The sequence below is a fragment of the Delphinus delphis genome, chromosome 17 (assembly GCF_949987515.2).
Source record: "Delphinus delphis chromosome 17, mDelDel1.2, whole genome shotgun sequence".
In the NCBI taxonomy this organism is placed as follows: Eukaryota; Metazoa; Chordata; class Mammalia; order Artiodactyla; family Delphinidae; genus Delphinus; species Delphinus delphis.
In genome coordinates, this window is record NC_082699.1 from 29,657,062 (window position 1) to 29,678,877 (window position 21,816).

General features: G+C 35.6%; 1 protein-coding gene across 1 annotated transcript in view; it reads left to right on the top strand.

Moving 5' to 3' along the window:
• Nucleotides 1-1,299: 1,299 nt before the first annotated feature.
• The window catches only part of CNBD1 (cyclic nucleotide binding domain containing 1), a 368,568-nt gene continuing 348,051 nt past the window's right edge, over nucleotides 1,300-21,816 (top strand). The window contains 2 exon segments of the mRNA XM_060035261.1: nucleotides 1,300-1,387; nucleotides 21,497-21,569. Coding sequence (XP_059891244.1) covers nucleotides 1,300-1,387; nucleotides 21,497-21,569 — 161 coding nt within the window.

Below are 21,816 nucleotides of genomic sequence, written 5' to 3' on the forward strand. Positions count from 1 at the left end.
TTGAGAGTCCGCCTGCCGATGCAGGGGTCACGGGTTCGTGCCCCGGTCCGGGAGGATCCCACATGCCGCAGAGCAGCTGGGTCCGTGAGCCATGGCTGCTGGGGCTGTGTGTCCGGAACCTGTGCTCCGCAACGGGAGAGGCCACAGCAGTGAGAGGCCCGCGTACTGCAAAAAAAAAATGTCCTTGGTTCTTTGAGTTTTAAATGTAATATTGGGAAGAGAACGGATCTGGGATAGTCTGTCAAATGAAGGCATAGGAATTCAGAAGGGGGTACAGTTGGGACGGCTAGGTGCCATTCTGAGGTGCGAGCCATACAGGTGAAGGTAGCTGGCTAGTGTAGAAAAAAATACAAGATTAAAAGCAATGATGAACCCGAAAGAATTGAGTCTACACTGAGTCCAGAGTTTATAGAACTGGGGACAAGAAAATATATTCAACTGAAAAGTTATGGTGAAGTAATTTTATTGTGCAGAGACAATTCAATAGGAACTGTTGCAAGATAAACGTGTTCCTTTTGTAATACAACTAAAGTTTTCAATTCTTGTTATTAGTGTTTTCTAGATGAAGTTGATGGATAAATAGTTATCACTATATATCATGCTCAGGAGTCAGTCACAGTCCTTTTGTGCATAACCTATTATAGTTATGACCCCAGAAAATATTTTTAAAACCCTTCTGAGATGATACACAGAAGTAAAAGATATATTAAGATTCTAAATCCTAGACATTGTAATGAGCCTTAATTATTGTGAAGCAGCAGAAAATAAGAGAAACATATATCACACCTAGCAGAATATGGTGAGTTTATTGGTGTCTGATTGTTAAAAGGTATGTTTTACTCTATGTATGTAGCCATGGAAAGCAGTATAAATATCCTGTTGCTGCTGCTACAAAAAGGGTCTCCAATATGCAATGTAGACATTTAGTAAGCTGAAAAGAGTCTCTGGACAATGGAAGGTCAATGACATGAATTCTTCCTTTACCTAACCTAGGCTCATGTGTGCTATTGATTCTGCTGTATCTGCCTGTACAATATTATTTCTCTCTTCAGTCGTACTATTCACTATAGCTCACAAGGCCTCCTTCATAAGTTCCACTAGACTAGAATATCTTTCTTCCTGGTCTAGGTTTCCCTCTCAGAATGCTGTACACACGTAGAAGAACTGTGAATATGAAGATTCCGTAATACACAACCTATCAGAGAGTACCTTGAGGGTTCTGCTTTGTGACGCCTCAAGGAAAAGAGTGGTCATTTGCCTCTCAAATAGCCTCTGGTTAGCTGCCTTTGAGCCATCAAGATGCCTATGTCTTCTCTCCCAGCAGCCATTTTATCTCAAATGATAGCTGTAAGCAATGTGTCTCCTCCTCCACTTCTCAGTATTCCAAGTGAGTGGGGAAAATCTGGAGGGTCTGCCATTGTTTTCAGTGTACTTACCCTAGAGAAGAGAAGTGGGGCATTTGAGGGTTGTTAGACACACTGGGAGTCTTATTGACAGCATAGTGGAATGGAAAGAATATAGATGTGCAATTCCTGCTTTGTTCTCCTGAAGCCATTTCTATTCTGTAGGTCTCCAGTATTTTTACCCAGTAAAATGAGGGTTTTTATGAACTCTCAGAAGTTCAAATAACAAATACTTTTAAAGAGGAGAGAAAACAAAGTCTCAGAGAAGTCACTTGGCTTACCGATGATCAGGCTCCTTGTTTCTGACAGGTCTTCTTGTGCCTACCCAGAGTTAGTTTTACTGCCTTTCATAAGCTATTTAAACATACTTTTTACTAGGAGAATTCTTATTTAAATTTTTTAAGAAAAATAAGAGATAATTCCCATTATCCTTGTTTTGAAATTTATTCTCTTTTAATTTTGTAGTTTTTGATTTATGATATCATAAGAATTATAAATATTTTTAAGTTTATACAATTTAAAGTATTTTCTTATTTTATATAGTCAGCTTAACCCAGAATATTTTTCTCAAGACTTTTCTTCATACACATCAAATTCATAGATCTATTATTTGGTCACTAATAATATGTAATAGTCCTAGTGATAGTTGAGATTTTAAAAATCTTTCAGATACCAGTGGTAATAATTGTGACTCTTTCAACTTCAATAAAGCATTTACCTTACTATTTTAATATTCATTGGGTAGATTTCTGGTATTGATCTGAAAAAGCTAACCCATCTATTCTTTTATCTTCCTGTGAGAGTTGACTCTTTTATGTATACATACTTTTAAATTAATGATCATAGTCTCCAGGGAAAAAGTTGCCACAGGCAGGAGTTGATACCCTTTGAAATGGGTAATGCTATACTTATGTCTTGAACAGCATTAGATAAAGTCCTTATGTTAAATCAAATTTATTCCTACACATGTTATTTTATATGTTTTTATTATTGTTATGAAAAATTTCTTGTATATAGCCAAAGTTATATTTCAATACAAGTTGAAATAAATATTAAATGTAATTTTGCCAAAAACCACAGTTTCTACTGTGCAGAAAAAAAGTCACCGTAAGACGATTTCTTTTTTAGCAGCCTAGGAAGTGCAGTATCTGGGAGTTAAAAGATCAAATTAATTTAGAATCAATGGGATGAGATATGTGCTACCCTCTGTAGTGTCTCCCAAGGACACTTAACTTGTGTGAAGTGATTAAAAGATGAAAAATCAGCAGCATTTAAGTCTCAGAACTGAATAGAGCATAATGGAAAGCAGTGGAGCTCCCAATTTTCCCTTTAGAGGTTCCTGCTTGATGTTCTATGTGTGACTTCTCTTTGGAGACGTGTCCTGCTTGCTCAGTAACTGTGTCTTTTTGCTAACTCTAGCAAGTCGGCAATTTCCCTTAGCGAAATCTATCATCACTGCTGAAACAATGACCTCAGGAAAGCATATGTGAGAATGCTTTCAATCCATAATACGACTGAACCTGAATTATAAAGGAGATATAAAAGGGAGTGATTCAAAATGTAATGGACTTAAATAGGAAGGCTCAGTTAAGGACCTTAAGGAAAATCTAGGCATTATATACATTCTGGTTTACTTTGAATGCACTTAGCCAGGTTACATTTACTGAGTCATGCCTATCTTCTCTATAAATTTTATATGTGAATAATGTTTATTGAGGGCTTTCTATAAGCAGTGTGTGAGCATTTTGCATGTTTTGTTATTTCATTTATTTCCCGCAATGAACCTATGAGCTCTGTTGTAGGCAGAACAATGGCCCTCAATGATGTGCATGTCCTAATCCCCTGAACCTGTGAAGATGCTATGCTTCTTGGCAAGTGGAATGAAGAGGAATGGAAGAGGAATTGGGGCTGCTAAACAGCTGACCTTGAGATGGGAGAGTCTTCTGGATTATCTGCTGGTCCCACTGTAATAACAAGAGTCCTTCTGGGTGGAAGGAGGAAACATTTATGAGTCAGATGCAGGATGAGAAAGGCTTGACTGGCCATTACTCGCTTTGAAGATGGAAGGGGGCCATGAGCCAAGGAATTCAGGCGGCCCCTAGAAGCTGGAAAAGGCAAAGAAATGGATTCTCCCCAAGAACTTCCAGAAGGAATACAGTCCTGCTGACAGCTTGATTTTAGGTCAGTGAGACCTATTTCAGACTTCTGACTTCCAGAACTGTAAGATAATAATGTTGTGTTGTCTTTAAGCCAGTAGGTTGGTGGTAATTTTTACAGTGGCAATAGAAAACTAACACATGGTCTATTTTACAGTTAGGCATAGTGAGGCTTAAGTTTCATGCTAAAGTTCACATAGTTGTCAAGTGATAGAGACTCTTCATAGTATCATCCATGTAATGAATTTTCTTTACTTATGAAAACAACAAACCAGAGTGTCAGCAGCATGCTGGTTTCCTCCTTGTCCACCACCCTGAAATCCCTGCACAGTTTACTAGTTAAATGATGGTTGTGCATTTGTTGAATTTTGCCATTTTCACTACTTTGACACTTTAGATTTAAGGAAGAGAATATATCCTCATCTTCAACACCCACCCCCCCTCCCCGTGCTGTCTGCTTAACTCTGAAGTTCAGACTCAAAAACACTCCAAGCAGTTAAGCTTCTTGAATCACTTACAAATATTTTTTTTGAAACTTCCAAGTCTTCTCCTTCTATAGTCTCTTTGACTTGTGTCTCTGGATTCTTCATAGCATGCTTATGCTAGGAAAGAGGTGGTTGTCCTCAAAAGCAAAAGACTCATGACACTTTTTACTCTGGATGAGAATTGTTTTAAAAACCTTACAGTTAGCAAAACCTGCAGTAGTTTTACCACCTACATGAAATAGCATCTGCCTAGGGACATGCTTGACCCATTATTATTAGAAGTTGATTTCTTGAAGAGACAAAAGGAAGAAAGATGTCTCAAAAATTCTTTTTAAGGAGACAGGGAGCCGCATTTTAGCATTTGGCTGGAGGAAACCATTTCATACTACGATTAGGAGTGTGGTCCAGTTAGATACCTTTTTTGGGTTAATAAGCTATACCTTTATTTTATTCATGCTTATTAGGCTTATCTTTCTAAGAAAGGACAATTTCAAAAATGTGCTTTACATTTTGCCTACTGGTTTATCTGGTAGAAAGAATTTCTGTGCTTTAACCAAAGGGTTTTTTGTTTGTTTGTTTTCCCAGTAAAAAAAGGCTTTCAAGTTCACAAGATATTTGTAGGTACATTTTGCTTCTTCCAACATGTGAGGCTGTAGAAGAAGAAGAAGAAAAAAAAAGCATTCAAGAGAAGACCAGAGACACTTGAAGGAATTTAGAAACAAGATACTACTCCTAAGTGAATGTTTTCCTTTGCTCTTTTCTTTCATGTTATGGGCATACATTTACAGAAAACCTGAAATAATGGTGTCATCATTCCTAAAACTTCACAGGCATTTCCTGTAATTTGAGAGTTTTCAGTTGTTTAGCAGCTAAAGATTAAAGGAGTTTCAAGATATATATTTATCTGGAAAGGTGAATATTGCTCCATTTTAAAGTTTTACACCATTCAGGAGTAAAAATAAGAAAAAGGGGGGGCTTGTCAGTGAAGAAGCAGACTTTGTAATGTATAAAGAAAGCAAGGCTGAAAAACAGTTGAAAGAGATGAGAATGGGTATTCCAAGAAGGAATAAAAGATAAAAAAGTGGTTGAATGTTTGTGTATGTCTCTGTGTTTGTGTAATCAGTAATAGTCCCTATGGAAAATACCATCAGATAATTTAGGAAAGGAAATATTTGAAAATTATTTTTTCTATTTTTCAGTGTAAAAGTCACTTTTATCTTTTTTTAAATCCCAAAGGAGAAAAGATGAATATTTTATTGAAACAGTACTGTTTCTACTTTTTTTCTTACCACCATTATAACCATCTCCGTGTGCTCGTACTTTCTGTTAGAAGATCTTGAATGGCCTTTAGAAATTGTTATGTTAACTTAAACTTGAGCTTAATCATGACTGGGGTGTTCAGGCAGGAAACCTTGAAGTAATTGCATTGCATTGCAAATCAGTTCTCTCCACTAGAGGTCACACCAGGTCACCCCTCAGTGTCAGGCTGCTGTTCTGTTCTCAGCAGTCTCTCAGAAGTACCTCCTGCAACAGTCCTCTGTTATCAATCCCTCAGCCATCTGGATCCTTTATCACCTTCCTTCAACATATATTGTGGACCAGATTTCCTTTCTGATATGACGATTAAAATATGAATTTGATCATATTAATTCTCCGCTCAAAAGATATCAGGGTCTTACTTGCCTCCAAAACTTAGATTACAATCCATTTCCCTCAGTCTGGCATTTAAACTTTTCATAATTTGGCTAAAATCTGTCTTTCATGTCCTAGACTTTACACGGCTATTGATTGAACTCTCCACTGTAGCTAAAATGTTTTGATTGACGTTCTTTAAACCCATCTGCATCACTGCTCAAGGAGACAAGAGGGCTTTCTCGGTCCAAGTAAACATTCACATGACCATATTTGGCCCCTGTGCTCAGAAGGATATAGGATAGAATCAGTCTTCCAGAGGGCAGAATCAGGTGTTTCCCTTTTGTGGAAGCAGTTCTCACAGCTGCCTAGGCAGTAGCCCACAGTCCTCTTTGCCCCCCCCAGGTGGTGGTTCAGGTTCAAGGTAATGAGAGTCACAAAGGGCAGGTGATAAATAGCCTTGGCTTAAAATTCATACCTGCAGGAGCCAATTTTTATAACCATGGCCTATAAAAATTCCATAGGCATAGAACTTCTCAGTTACAAGAATCACTGTACTCAGGGAAGCCCATTTCTGTGGCTCAGGTACTTGCAGATCATCACTAGTTTGTTCTAGTCCAGGTACAACTCATCAATCAGGCATCATTGTTATCATAAGCAACGTTCCCTAGCAATCTGGTTAACACCCTCTATCTGGCCTCTCGTAAATAGAGCTGGAGAGTTCTCATGCTGAGGGGAAAGTTACTCCTTGAGTTACACCATTATACTCTTCACCATACTCTCCTGCCTTAGCTCATGTTTCCTCTGGGGTTCCCTTCTATCTTGCTCTATTTGTTCCTGTCATTCCAATTCTTCAAAGTTCTGCTCAATGACTTTAATCTCCACAAAGACTCTCCTGTCCTCTCCAGCAGGGATCTCCAACCCCAGGGCTGTGGACTGGTACCGGTCCTGGGCCTGTTAGGAACTGGGACACACAGCAGGATGTGAGCAGTGGTGAGCAAGTGAGGGGAGATTCATCTGCCACTCCCCATTGCTCGCATTAACACCTGAACCATCTGACCCCCGCAACCCTGCCACCCTGGTCAGTGGAAAACTTGTCTACCACGAAACCGGTCCCTGGTGCCAAAAAAGGTTGGAGACCACTGCCCTCCAGTAGGAAGTAATCTCTTCCATATCTCTGAACTCCCTTAGCAATTTCTCTACACCCTTTCTATCCTTAACACCTTTAACTTCACTTAGAAACCTCATATACTTGTGCCTTAGGGCTATGATTCTAATTAGATGAATATCTAGAAATAAGTGGTTATCCCTCACATCTGTTTCTCCAATGCCTAGCATACAAGTGTTTAGTAAATTGACAGAAAAATGAACAAGTCTCACAATTTATGGGAGTTTTGGTGAATAGTTCTCTTTTACAAATTATTACATAAATAACATATGCCTCAGGCACAAGAAAATATTAAAATTTGAGTGAGTCTTCCTCCCAACTCATACTCCTGATCTTATCCTCAGAAGTAACTATCATAAAAATATTTTTCTTGAAATTTTCCATGCATATTCATGTTTATATATGTATATATATTTATTTTAGTGGTTACATTATATTTCATTGCTTGAGTACACCAAAATGCTACTAATGGATGTTTAAATTATTGTGTCTCATCTTCAAGTCCACCCTTTTATATTCTGCTTCATGAGGTTGGGGCTGGGACTCTGCAAACCAGTTTTTCCCAGGAAGCCGGGGGGCTTCCTATTAAGCTCTGTCAATAGCAGGTATTAGAGGGGGATTGAAAGGCAGGAGGAAAGTTAAGGGAAGTGTTCATTCTTTTGATTGCCATTTCTGGTTTGCTTCTTGTGAGTGTCTCTCCAGTAATGTGTCTTTTTCACCCAAACCATGGCTGTTTGTTCCAGCAGCAGCAGTTTATTCCATTTGCAGTTTTACCAATATTCTCAGAAATAACCCCATTGCACCCCCTCAAAAATTCAGTGCCAGCTACTATGTCCTGTCCTCAGAGGGATGTGTCTCAGCTTTGTAGGGACATTTCTCCAAGCTTCTAAGTTTTGGTAATTAAACCTCTTTCCTTTGCTTCATCGGCTGAAATAGGGGTGGTAGATGCTTTCTGCATGATATTTGGTGTTCCCTTTTTTTTCTTTTCAGTTTTCTAACACCTAACAGTTCTTTGTATCAATTTTTTCCCATTAAAAATACTGATATGGTTTCTGTTTCCTGGCTACTGGATCCTAACTAATATGGTGGGAATTGGTTTCTAGCAAGTTTTGCTGTTTAAATCAAATAAACGTTCTGTATGTATCTTTTTAAGTTGGTAAGCAAGTGTTTCAACAGAACTCCAAGGACAAAGAATGTGTGCATTTTAATTTGATAACTACTGACAAATTGTCTTCCACAGAGTCTGTACTAATTTCTAGTTCTACCATCAGTGTATACGAACTTCTATTTTACAACATTTATGCTAATATCATGTACTATAAGACACACGTTTTGCCAATAAATGAATTGCAAACAGTTTTAATTGCTCTTTAAGTTCACTTTTCTTAAAGAGTGAGGTTTAGAATCTTTTCATATATTTGTGCCCATTTGTATCTATGTGAACAGCCTGTTTATGTCCCTTGACTATTCACTATTTCTTTTTTCTTTTTTTGCGGTAAGCGAGCCTCTCACTGTTGTGGCCTCTCGCGTTGCGGAGCATAGGCTCCGGACGCGCAGGCTCAGCGGCCATGGCTCACGGGCCCAGCCACTCTGCAGCATGTGGGATCTTCCCGGACCGGGGCACAAACCCGTCTCCCCTGCATAGGCAGGTGGACTCTCAACCACTGCGCCACCAGGGAAGCCCTATTTTTTCTTTTATTTAAAAAAAAAAACACAACTCTTTGTTTATAAAAGAAATTAGCCTTTTGGCATGGCATATACTTTACAAATATTCTTCTCAGTTTGCATTTTTGTTTTGTCTTTATGATTTTTGTGTCCTACAAAGGTTTTAGAATGTTTGTGTAGTTTTTGTCCTCTGTTATTGATTCTTGCTTAGAATGCCATTTTTCCATGCCAAGATTTAAACATAATTCCTCCATGCTTTCTCTTAGTATTTATGTAATTTTACTTTTCAGTATTAAGCCTATTAAATATTTGGTGCATCTGGAATTTATTTTGAATACATTTACTTTAGAATAGTGATGTAAGGCTACAACATAATATTTTTGCAAGTGACCAACCAACTGTTCTAACACCATTTGTTGAGTAATTCTTTTTTTCCTGCTAATTTGAAATACCAGTTTTTATTAAATACTAAATTTTTGTATGCATTCTGGATCTATTTCTGGAATATATTATTTACTTTTTCCACTAATCTCTTGTCTATATATGCATTCATGTTAAACTGTTATAATTTTGAAGCATTATATTTCAATATCTGGTTAGATTAACCTTTACTGATTACTCTTTTTTAAAAGACTTTTTCTGGCTATTCTCCCATTTTAATTTTTCTGTGTGAACTTTATAACTATTTGGGCTTCTTCAGCAAGTAAACATTTTGGTATTTTAATTGGAAAATGTGTAAAATTTAAAATTAACTTATGAAGGGCTTCCCTGGTGGCGCAGTGGTTGAGAGTCTGACTGCCAATGCAGGAGACACGGGTTCGTGCCCCGGTCCGGGAAGATCCCACATGCCACAGAGCGGCTGGGCCCGTGAGCCATGGCCGCTGAGCCTGCGCGTCCGCAGCCTGTGCTCCGCAATGAGAGAGGTCACAACAGTGAGAGGCCCGCGTACCGCAGAAAAAAAACCCAAACAAACAAAAATTAACTTATGAAGAATTGACATCCTTGTGATATTGAGTCTTCCTACTCAGGAACTGGTATCTTTATTCAACCTTTCTACTTCCAAGTTATGCAAGTGTCCTTTTTATGACACTCAAGAAAATTTATTCCTGGGCATTTTACATTTTTTCCTTACTATTAGGAAGATATTTTTCTCATTATATTTTCTAACTATAAAAGTCATCATATGAGAGAGCTATTGAATTTTAAAAAATAAAGAATTTGAAACCACAATTTTACAGAAATGTTGTAAATTCAATAAAAAGAAATATATTTTTCCAGAGCCATTTGACTCCATCATCCTTAAATATTTTGGTATGCATTTCTTAAAAACAAGGACATTCTCTTATTACATAATCACAATACATTCATCAAAATCAGGAATTTAACACATATAAATTACTGTAATCTAATCCTTAGACCCCGTTTAAATGTAGCCAATTGTTCTGATAATGTTCTTAAGTAAAAGGATCCAATTCAAAATCTCATGTTGCATTTCACCGTCTTATCTCTTCAATCTCCTTTAGTCTGGAACAGTTTTTAAGTTTTCCTTGACTTTCATGACCTTGATGCTGGGAGTTACAAACTATTATTTAGAAGAATATGCTTCAGTTTGGTTTGTCTGATATTTCCTTATGATTAGTTTCAAGTTAGAAATCTTTGGCAGGAATGTCATAGAAGTGATTCTGTGTTCTCCTTCCATCTTACCAGGTGACACATAATTTCACTTTAATCAGTTGACTAAGGTGGTACCCAGAGAGCTTCTCTGCTGTAAATTTGCTTTTCCCCCTTTTGTAATTAATAAGTATTTTGTGAAAAGGTATTTTGAAAATATATAAATACCCCTTTTCTCATGAAATATTTAATCAATAAATGTAAAATTATGATTTCCTAGTTTATTAAAAGGGTTTTAATTAATTACTATCATTATATATTTTGATGCCCAAATTGTTTAATTGTTAAGTCTGGCCACTGGGAGTACCCTCAAGGTTGTTTAAGCATTTCCTTGCTTTCTGGAGCAGTAAGATTTTTCAGGCTCATCTTGTACTTTTCCCTACTTGATCCTGCCGACCAGCTCTTTTCCCAAAGAGCCCTAGTTTATTTTAATGCAGAATTAGATTTAAAAATTAAGCTCTGGGTACTATGTGTGCTCATTGATGTTAGAGTGTCACTGCCCCCAGGCCCTCTCAGTGGACAGATCTAAGGAATAAAAATGTACATTTATGTTGTTTGCATATCAATTTATATCTATGAAAGCCATGAGTTTACACCAATTCATTCAAGTCCAATGCAACACTACAGTCATTTTGGCTTTCTGTGTTTGTAACTCTCTTCTCTCAAGTAAGAAACCTTGCTCCTATTAACCTAAATACATTTGATCAGTTCCACTGTGTGTAGCCAATCTTTCATACTACTGCCACCCCATCCCCACTAAGGGTCCTACACTCAACACTGGCATATCCTGTCCCCCTCCCACCTTTGCTCTCCTTACCCCTCTTGGCCTCTGATATTCTGCACAGGCCCACCCCACATGTGGATGCCCACCACGTCCTGGTCTTGTCCACTGGGAAACCCTACCATTCTCCCCAAACCTACAGCTGGCATTGATGCCTACCTTCCTCTACTACCCTCAATGCTTTTGCAACTCATTTCTTCAGGGAAACGGGCAAGCTATTGAATATTTGGTTACTTCCATTATCAACCACTTCAGTCAATACCTTAATGGATTTTCAGTCTATGCAATTCTGTTTTCTACTTATATAATTACAATATTATCAATTATTTTTGTTTCTCTCTTTTTCTTTCTGTTTTTTTTTAACAGGCAGGCATACCTTGTTTTATTACACATTGTAGGTATTGCATTTTTTACAAAATAAAAGTTTGTGGCAGGTTTGTGTCAAGTAAGTCTATTGGCACCATTTTCCCAACAGCATTTGATCAGTTTCCATCTCTGTGTCACATTTTAGTAATTCTCACAGTATTTCAAACCTTTTAATTATTACTATTGTATTTGTTATGGTGATCTGTGATCAGTGATCTTTTTTTGTCTCTTTTTTTCTAATTTTTATAACGTGTGTATTTCTTTTATCAAATTGTGTTACTTGGGGCTTCCCTGGTGGCGCAGTGGTTGAGAGTCCGCCTGCCGATGCAGGGGACACGGGTTCGTACCCCGGTCTGGGAAGATCCCACATGCCGCGGAGCAGCTAGGCCCGTGAGCCATGGCTGCTGGGCCTGCGCGTCCGGAGCCTGTGCCCCTCAACGGGAGAGGCCATAACAGTGAGAAGCCTGCGTACCACCAAAAAAAAAAAAAAAAAAAAAAAAAAAAAAATTGTGTTGCTTGGTACTTCCAGACGTGTGTACCACTAGTGGTATTTGTAAGCTCTTCCTGAATTTATGCTATTGCTTCTAGTGTTTCAACATTAAACATGATGCTGTCTTTTGTTTTGATATATTCATCAAATTAAGAAACTTTTTTTCTACTTAAATTATTTAAAAACAATATTGAATTTTACTGAATACTTCTGTATCTGGAGATTATGATTTTTAAAATGTTGACTTGTGGTAAGTTATATGGTTATACTTTGTAGTTGAAATTTCTTGGAATTACTAGGATAAATCTTACTTTTTGTGTGGTATTACTGTGTTAATATGTTTCTGGGCACTATAAAATTATAATATTTATTTTTATTTATGCACGAGATCAGTCTCTGGTTTTCTTTTACCCACTGTCGTCACATTTGGGTATCATTGTTTTACTTGCTTCATCAAAAAAATTTGGAAGCTTTTCTTCTCTGTGTTCTGAAACATTTAACTAGCATTAGAATTATTTCTCCTATAAGGATTTGATGGAATTCACCCGTAATAACACCTTGGTTACGTACATTTGTGTGTGTGTGTTTTTTTGTGTGTGGGGTGTGTGTGTGTGTTTGTGTGTGGGGTGTGTGTGTGTGAGAGAGAAAGAGAGAGAAACTACTGGGAGATTATTTTCCACTTTTTTCAAGACAATTTATTTATTTAGGTTTTTCCTCCCTTCTAGGGTCAATTTAGGTAATATGCATTTTCTTGAAAAGTCATTCATTTTTAATCAGAATTTTAATTAGTTTGGCACATAGTTGTGAAAAATACTTTGATTACCTATATAATGATATTTATCATTAATTACTTCCCAGTTGTATTTCTGACATTGAGTACTTATGATATTTTTTCCTTGTTTAGATAAGCCAGTAGTTTTTTTCCCTTCAAAGAACCAGCTCTTGAATTTGTTTACTCTTCTACAGTTTTTCTTGTTTTATAAGTTCATTAATTTCTACTTTTCTATTTTCTCTCTTTTATTTCTCTTATTTATTTTAATTTTCTTTTCCTAACTTCTTGCATTGAATGCTTCATTCTTTCTCCTTTCTTGTAATATAAATATTTTGGGGAATGTAATTTCCCCAGAGAAAGACTAATTATATTCCATTGGTTCATGAAAGCAGTCACTGTTTTTACTTTCTTGATATTTTATAATTTCAGTTTTGATATACTGTTTGATTTAAGAATAGATTTGATATATGATTGATATATCTCACTAATTATGTAGAATATTTATATACTCAGTCATTCATTTTCTACTTAATTTTTGGGTAAAAAGGAAGGGAAGATACTGTGGAAGTTATTTTGTCTCCTGAGGTTTTTTTTTCCAATTTGCTCTTTTTTTTTTTAACAATTTTTAAAATTGAAGTACAGTTAATTTACAACTGCTGAGATTTTTCATTTATAAATTTTAAGGCCATATAATTTGGAATGCAAAAATATTTAATAGTAAGGCTCCATACCTAAACCTTTCTTGATTTAACAACTTTAGACAATGGACATTCACAATCTAGTATGAAATGAGAAAACTTTGTCTCTGCACATCTTAATTTGATTATTAATGTCTAATCTGAATAGTAAAATCTAAGTCTGGCTAATTTCATTCATACCTTCACATATTATTATTCAACATACATTATTTTAAAATATTCTTTAAACTGTAGCTATTAATTATTTGCTGTGTGAGGGAATCTATACAAATATATTTTATACTTCCAATTCTCTGTTGAAACTTCCAATTTGTTACTCATTATTATTTACACTATTGTCACTAGACTCTATGAAGAATTTATTGTTTGTGTTAAGGTTTACAGAATTTACTTACTGTTTATTAGTATAGTCTATATTACTTAAGCCTTAGTTGTATTGTTATCAAATTGTATTTTTCAGAGAGCTCATGGTACTTTATATTCTCTGAGGTCTTATATTTATTTGTTACCTTTATATTTATTGGAGAATAAAACTCATGAGTCACATTTTTTTTCCCCCTGAGATTATCTTACTGTTTGCCAGGACTGTTCTGTGGAGAAGACTAAGGCCAAATTGAGTTTTCACTCTTATAGGAGACTTCCTCTTTTGCCTGGGTGCTAAAATAATAGTTTATCTTTGAAAAAGTGACATTTAGCTACGAATCTAGTACATCTAAAAGATCTAGTCTCCTTGTAAATCATGTACTATGATTTCTCTTTCCCTTTCTGGGTCATGATATTATATTTAGTTCTTCAGACTCAGGTCTTTATATTAGAAAAGTGTTCTTGTGTAATATGTTTGAGCATATTTTGTCCTGTGCCATTATTACTATTTTCTTATTCAGGAACAATTTTCACATGTAGTGTCACCTTTCTATCTTCATTTATCACTTTCCCTGTTCTTTTCTCTATTTATTTATGTTTACCTCAATGTTCTGTGACTATATTTTCTTACATCTCTATTGTCATTTTTGTTATGTCTAATGTGGGTTTTGTCATAATTATTTTTCTCTTCTTTCCTGAATATAACCTGTTCATTTGTAATTTATTTCTATTTAATGCCTTATAGATCTTTGTTTTTCTTTCATCATGTGTATGTGTGTGTGGCCTTTCTTCTCATTTCCTGCCATACTACATCTTCTGATGTGTATTATTTGATTTTTGTTTGATAAGTTAATTGTTTTTCATGCTTTCCCTAAGAGTATGTTATGCCTAGGTGCCAGGATTATTGAACAGTGGTTATTTTTTGAAAGCAGTTTACTTGCTAGAAAAATAAATAGTGGTGGGGAATGAGCTGGGATAACAGACAGATAGAATTTTCTTATATGTTAACTTTGAATACTTTCTCATCAACTTTTTTCTGTACTCTTCCCTAAATCATATGTCTCTAATTAGTAGTTCATATTCCAAAGGTTTCTTGGTAGTGATTTCTCTATTTCTCTTTAATGACTGAGATCAGCTGCTTCTGCGTTGATTGCCACCTAACATTTGTCCTCTGTTTTATCACTGCAACAACCTGACTCTTAAAAAACTATGAGTATAGGTAGGATCCTTTTGCAGCCCTACATTCCATATATATCATGGGCTTGGGGTTCCTCTTAGTGTGTCCAGTCTCAAGAACTTCCCATTCCAGGTAAGAGTTCATCGGTTTACCCCTCAGGGCTAAGGGAACCTACCTTTCCCTGGAGAACTCTGCTTATTTCCTCAAACAAGAGAAGTATGCATATGAATGCCTCTTTTAAAATTTATTGAAATCACATCATTTGGCTGATATTCTTTAGAGTTTGTAGTAAGGAAATATTTTTAATCCTCAGTTTTAATGAAGATCAAAGTTTTTTCTTCTTTTTACACTTTGTTACTTAGTGAGCTTTGCCATGGTGTATAATGTCAAAAATGACATTCATATGATCTTCAATCTCATATAGAAAGGTGATAAAATGATTAAAGTATTGCCTGCAAGGGGCAGAGGGTATTTTGTTTGTTTGTTGTTCATTTATTTTTTATGAGTTTTTGGTGAATATTCTTTAAACACAACTTTATATTCCTCATATAGTCCTGCCTTCATTACTTTTCCTTGATTTATTTTCCTTGCATACAACTCATCCTTGCCTGACATATTAGAGCCATGTTCTTATTATTTATTTATTATAATTTAACAAATAATATTTATTTAAATTGAAGCACAGTTATAAGTTCTAGTGTTTCATATATAAGTAGGGAATGAATCCTACCCTTAGGGGATAGTGATAAATAGAAAAAAAAATAGGTATAAATGAAAAAGTCATAAAGAAAGATAATGCTTGCTTAAGGGAAACTATTTTCAGGTTTAGCACAGCTACTTTTTTCTAGGGAAGAGAAGTTTAAATGTCACAGATGGGTTAACTTTTGAGGTGGATCTAAATGAATGGATAAGTTGAGAAAGAACCAAAGATAATATCATATTGAAGGACAAGGTATGGGACTTCCCTGGCAGTCCAGTGGTTAAGACTTCACCTTCCAAGGCAGGGGATGTGGGTTCGATCCCTAGTCAGGGAGCTAAGATCCCACTTGCCTTGCGGCCAATAAACCAAAACATAATACAGAAGCAATATTGTAATAAAATCAATAAAGACTTTAAAAATGGTCCACATCAAAAAAAATCTTAAAAAAAAAAGGACAAGGTATGTTCATGGAGCAGACAGAAAATGTGTTGTTGAGAGATGGGGGAGGGGAAAGGGAGATGAACATGGTGGTGGTATTTAATGAGGTTCCACTTGGGTATGATTATAAAAGGCATTGTATTCCATATAAAGTTATGTAATCTCTATTGGAATTTTGGAAAGTACTGTGATAGTAGTGTGAAGGATGAGTTGGAAAGGAAGAGGTTCGAGTCAGGGAGACTAGACAGGAGGTAATGGCAGTAGTACAGATGAGACCCAACGAGGGTCTAAAACAAGGTTCTGACGTGTTGCATGCATGTGAATAGCACTTCTTCACAGTGTGCACACAGTATGGCCCTCTTCAGTGGCCCTGCCATTAGGATTGGAGAGGACATGTTTGAAAGATACTTAGGATACATTTCAAAAGAGGCAGAATTGATGGCTTTCATAACACCTTGGTCCTGAAGGGGAAAGAATAGAATAGGATCCCAAGGTTGGTGATAGAATTGTGAAAGTGATAGGATTTTCTTAACCCAGGTGGAGAATTCAGGAGGAGGATCAGGATTTTGAGGGAAAGAAGCATGAGAGGAATTTTAAGTGAAGATTTTGTTATCGTGAGTCTGATTTTCCTGGATGACATTCATGTGAATATTAGTGGAGTGAAAGTTAGAGTTCTGGCTGGAGAGTTTGATTTGAGGATCTGAAGTGTATGTGTGATAGCTGGAGATGTGGGTGCTGATAAGGTCATGCAAGAAGTGGGTCTAAACTGAGAAAAGAAGACAGGGATACTGAGAATGGATTGGTGGGCAACACTGATGCTCAAGAAAAGACGATAGGAGTTGGTAGAGCAGTCTAATAAGGAAAAAGCAAGCGAGGAGAGAATGCTGTCACAGAAGCCTCATAGGTAGAAACTTCACCAGTGTCAAATGTCACACAGAGGTTAGTAGAATGGTGACTGAAAAGAGGTTATTGGACTAAAAACTACAAGATTTCCTATAGTTTTTAATAAAACAAATTCTAATGAATGTGAAAGATAAATTTTAGTAAGTGGAGAAGCGAATCTGAGTTGAGGAAATAAACATGAATGTAGATGACTGCATTCATCAAGATATAAAGGGAAGCTATTTCAAAAATTTGTTGTATAACATTCCCCTCTATTTTCACTTTTCAGTTAATATATGTCTATTTTAACATCTTAACCACTCAGACAAGGGGCAGGGACAACATAAGCCCACTTGCATAATTGTCCCTGTTGGTGTGTCAGCTTTTATTCATAGAAGTCCATGATTGGGTACTATTCCTTTGCCTCTTGATGGTCTATTTAATTGAGATTTTTCAGGTGCCTTATGTTTATTGAATGTTACTTGAAGGAGAATTAACTTTGAGATTTTAGAAAAAAACAACTTATTATTTGAAGGGAAAAGAATAAACACACTATTAACCACTAACATAGGTATGTTTAATTCTCTATTATTACACAAGTTTAGACTTATTTAAAAACATAGAACTAGATCAATTATCTAAGTATATAGGGGGAATTAATTACACTTATAGTCTCTGATGGATATTTTCTTTTTACTCCTATCCAACTCCTTGTTCTGTACTTTAGTCTTATGCTAGAATTCACCTCCTGCATATAAGAACTGCTATTCTTACTAAAAGTTCGTTGATAATGTTTCTGTTGCTATTGCTGTTGAACTGTTTCTTTGCACTCTGAATACTGTATTAAGCAAAGTTCTACTTATCACTGGATTAGTCATTAGAGTGTGTGCTATAACTACTTTGAAGAGGTCTGTTTTCTAGCCTACCATACTCTGAAATTTCCACATTTTCTCTTTGTTGGTGTCACATTTTCTCTTTGGCTCTGTTGTCCATTTCTTTTACCTTGCCTTATAAGCCACTCAGATGAATTTAGTCTCATAGTAAATAGTGGTTATTCATTTACAATATTGTTAAGTCTTCACTTAGTCTACTGCTTCCTCTTAGATTTTGCAAGGGATATTTATCTACTCTTAAGAGGGAAAGCTTGTTGGAGAAAAATAGTTTAGTTTTATTTTAACACTCACAAAACATATCTTTATATGTTTTAACATATCTTTATAACTCCTATCACAAACATACTTAATTCACCATACTGCATAAATATGAAAATATATATCTACCCCTGAGAAAACATTAACACATGTAAACAAAAGATCATCGTGTCACTCACATAAAACATTGGATTTTAGTTTCTCTATTTCAATAATATATAGTAGGCCTTATATCAATAAAGATAATTGTTTTTTTAATTTCACCATGAATTTCAAGTTTAAAATTCTTTATAACCACCCATTTATATCAGCTGCTAATCCCCTTTCAAACTTACTCTGGTTAAAATCCTTGATTTTTATCCCCATTATAGGGTTAAGCCTCCTCTACTCTGCCAAAAGCCCAAGTAAGACATATTCATGAGCAGAGAAAAAGACTGGAAAACAAATGTAAGCTTAGTATTCTTTAAACTCTTTAAGCTTTATCCCTGTATTAAATTTGATCACCAGAGAAGCTCAACTTTACAATTTCATGGTGAAATCTTTTGTTTTTTTTCTTTTTAATGAAACTCTTCAAAGACAATATCCAGTATATTGCTCAAGGGCCTTTATGTAAAGATCCTTGTGACAAACACCTCTTGCAAATGAGGATCGGTGAAGAAATTTTTTTGTGAATTGTATAGTGTCCTTCTAGGCTGTGAGTACTACCTAGACTATTCTGTTTTATTTTTTTAACATCTTTATTGGAGGATAATTATTTTATAATGGTTTGTTAGTTTCTACTTTATAACAAAGTGAATCAGTTATACATATACATATGTTCCCATATCTCTTCCCTCTTGCGTCTCCCTCCCTCCCACCCTACCTATCTCACCTTTCTAAGTGGTCACAAACCACCGAGCTGATCTCTCTGTGCTATGCGGCTGCTTCCCACTAGCTATCTATTTTACATTTGGTAGTTTATATATGTCCATGCCACTCTCACTTTGTCCCAGCTTACCCTTCCCCCTCCCCGTATCCTCAAATCCATTCTCTAGTAGGTCTGCGTCTTCATTCCTGTCTTGTCCCTAGGTTCTTCGTGACCATTTTTTTTTTTTTTTAGATTCCATATACGTGTGTTCATATATGGTATTTGTTTTTCTCTTTCTGACTTACTTCACTCTGTATGACAGACTCTAAGTCCATCCACCTCACTACAAATAACTCAATTTCATTTCTTTTTATGGCTGAGTAATATTCCATTGTATATATGTGCCACATCTTCTTTATCCATTCATCTGATTCTGGTTTTGAGTTTACTTGGCTGTGCCAAGCCCAGTGTAAAGTTGTACCCTCAGGTGCCACAGCTTTCCTCAGGCAAGGTGAGTTTTCAATTTTTCTATTCTTTGCTGGCAATTCTTAGTCTTATAATATCTGTTCTGTGATTTTTATATTTTTGCTTTAACTGAAAGTTGAAGATATTTACTTTTTCAAAGTCCTTTTTAAAGTCAGAATTTCTCAAACCTTGTCCTTTTCCCAAATCTCTATGCCACCATCCCCCTTTTATGTCCACACCAGTCCCCAGGGCTATTTCTGACCCTCTTCTTAAACTGGGTTAGGAAAATGGACTAAACCAATACTTAGTAGAAGTCTTTTCTTAACCTGTGTATATAAAAACTACTGTATGACAGATGAATGGGTAAAGAAGATGTGGTATATATATACACAATGAAATATTACTCAGTTATAAAAGAAAGAAATAATGTCATTTGCAGCAACATGGATGGACCCAGAGATTACCATACTAAGTGAAGTAAGCCAGAAAGAAAAAGACAAATACCATATGATATCACTTATATGTGGAATATAAAATATAACAGTAATGAACTTATCTATGAAATAGAAACAGACTCACAGATATAGAGAACAGACCTGTGGTTGCCAAGGGGGAGAAGGGATTGGAGGACAGATGGATTGTGAGTTTGGGATTAGCAGATGAAAACTGTGATATATAGGATGGATAAACAACAATGTCCTACTGTATAACACAGCAAACTATATTCAGTATCCTGTGATAAACCATAATGGAAAAGAATATGTATATATATATGTGTATAACAATCACTTTGCTGTACAGCAGAAATTAATACAACATTGTAAATCAACTATACTTCAATAAAATTTTTAAAAATGAAAAAATACTACTATAATTAAGATTTTTTATAATATCCCATATAAGAAATATTACTATACTAGAAGTATTTTTTATATAATCTAGCTGTAACTTGGATCATCTAAAATAATGATTCCATATAATGCTAAAGTGCAATGAGGTAATTTTTTTCTTTCTGAAGGCTTAACTGAGTAAGGTAGGTAAGAAAATACCTAAAGCATGTAATTAGTATTTTCAGGTTTATTAAATGGTAATGATTCATGTGGTAACAACCAGTTTTCTGTTTATATTTTACTATTTTCAGTTTTGTATTTAGAAAGTGGTTATTTGTTATTGATGATTCAGTTTTAGAGCACAAAAAGCTTAAACAAAAAGTGTTTGAAATTTTATGATTCAGTTACCTAGAATTAAAATGGATAAGTTTGGACATGTCAAATTCTAATTCTTCCTTATTGGGATGTGGTCAATGAATATGTCTTAAAAAGGTTAGAAATGCATTAGGCCGGTGATTCTCTCAGTACCTGTTCACTAAGGGAAGGAATAATGTGCATCTTCGTATTTATTACTGCTTTCCATTTTAAATTTCCAACAGCATGCATTCTCCTGGGGTATGGAGAGTACCTGTGATGTGAAGGCCCATCTTTGTAATTATGCTTGTTGTCAATATTCTATTTTCCTTTTCATCTCCTTTGAAGGATGTCAGTTCTTTCTGGTACTGAAGGGGAATCACAGTTAGTTGCTTTTAGCTATGACTACTATCTTTCTGCTTGTAAGGGAACATATGTGATTTGCTTACACTTGAACTTCAGAAGGAATTGCAAACTGAATCCAGACACTAGAAGGTGCTCTGTAGATTTCTGAAGAGGAGCTAGCCAAAGATGGGGACCTGCATAGGAATGAACAAAAATTACTAGTATTACAGAGAAGGAGAAGGAGATGAAGAGGGAGAGGGAGACCTCAAGAAAACTCTTTTTTGAATTGTCATGTCTGGAGTTCTGGAACCAGTTCACATTCTAAAGGTATAGGATAAGGATTCTGAAAGGCTTACTTCCAGAGGAGTGACATTATATGACACATGTTAGCACCAGAATTTACTGGAATTAAACAAATAAACAAACATAATATTCCAGACTAGATTTGACATCAATGAAAAACATTAAATTCTTTCCTCATTTTAATCACCCTATTCAATTCTGCTTGTGTAAAAAAGACTGTTAATACATCACTTCCATAGTCACTGAGTTCTTTTACTATGATGAATGTTTGCAATTAAATTGTATTTACAAACTTGGTTAATAAGATTGCCGAAAATTGCTCACATTTTTAATTGATTTTTTTTAATTTTGCAGGCTTGCAAATGCCTAAGAACATTGATTATCCTCAGCTGAATACATTATGCCACATGAGAGGAATACAATACAGGTAAGTTATCACACCTTTCTTTTCCTGTCATTCAAATGAATATGAATAGGTTTGTTTCATGGATAAAGTATAGTAATAAACCATTGTTGACTCTCAGAGGTACCTGATTTACCACACAGATAAAAACATTTGAAAACCTGGAGGTTATTTCTCCAGGTTGAAGGGGCAGAATATATATGTCATATTTTAAGGAAACAGTTTAGTGTGAAACAAACATAACTCATCCCTAACTGGGCTCTTTGTAGTA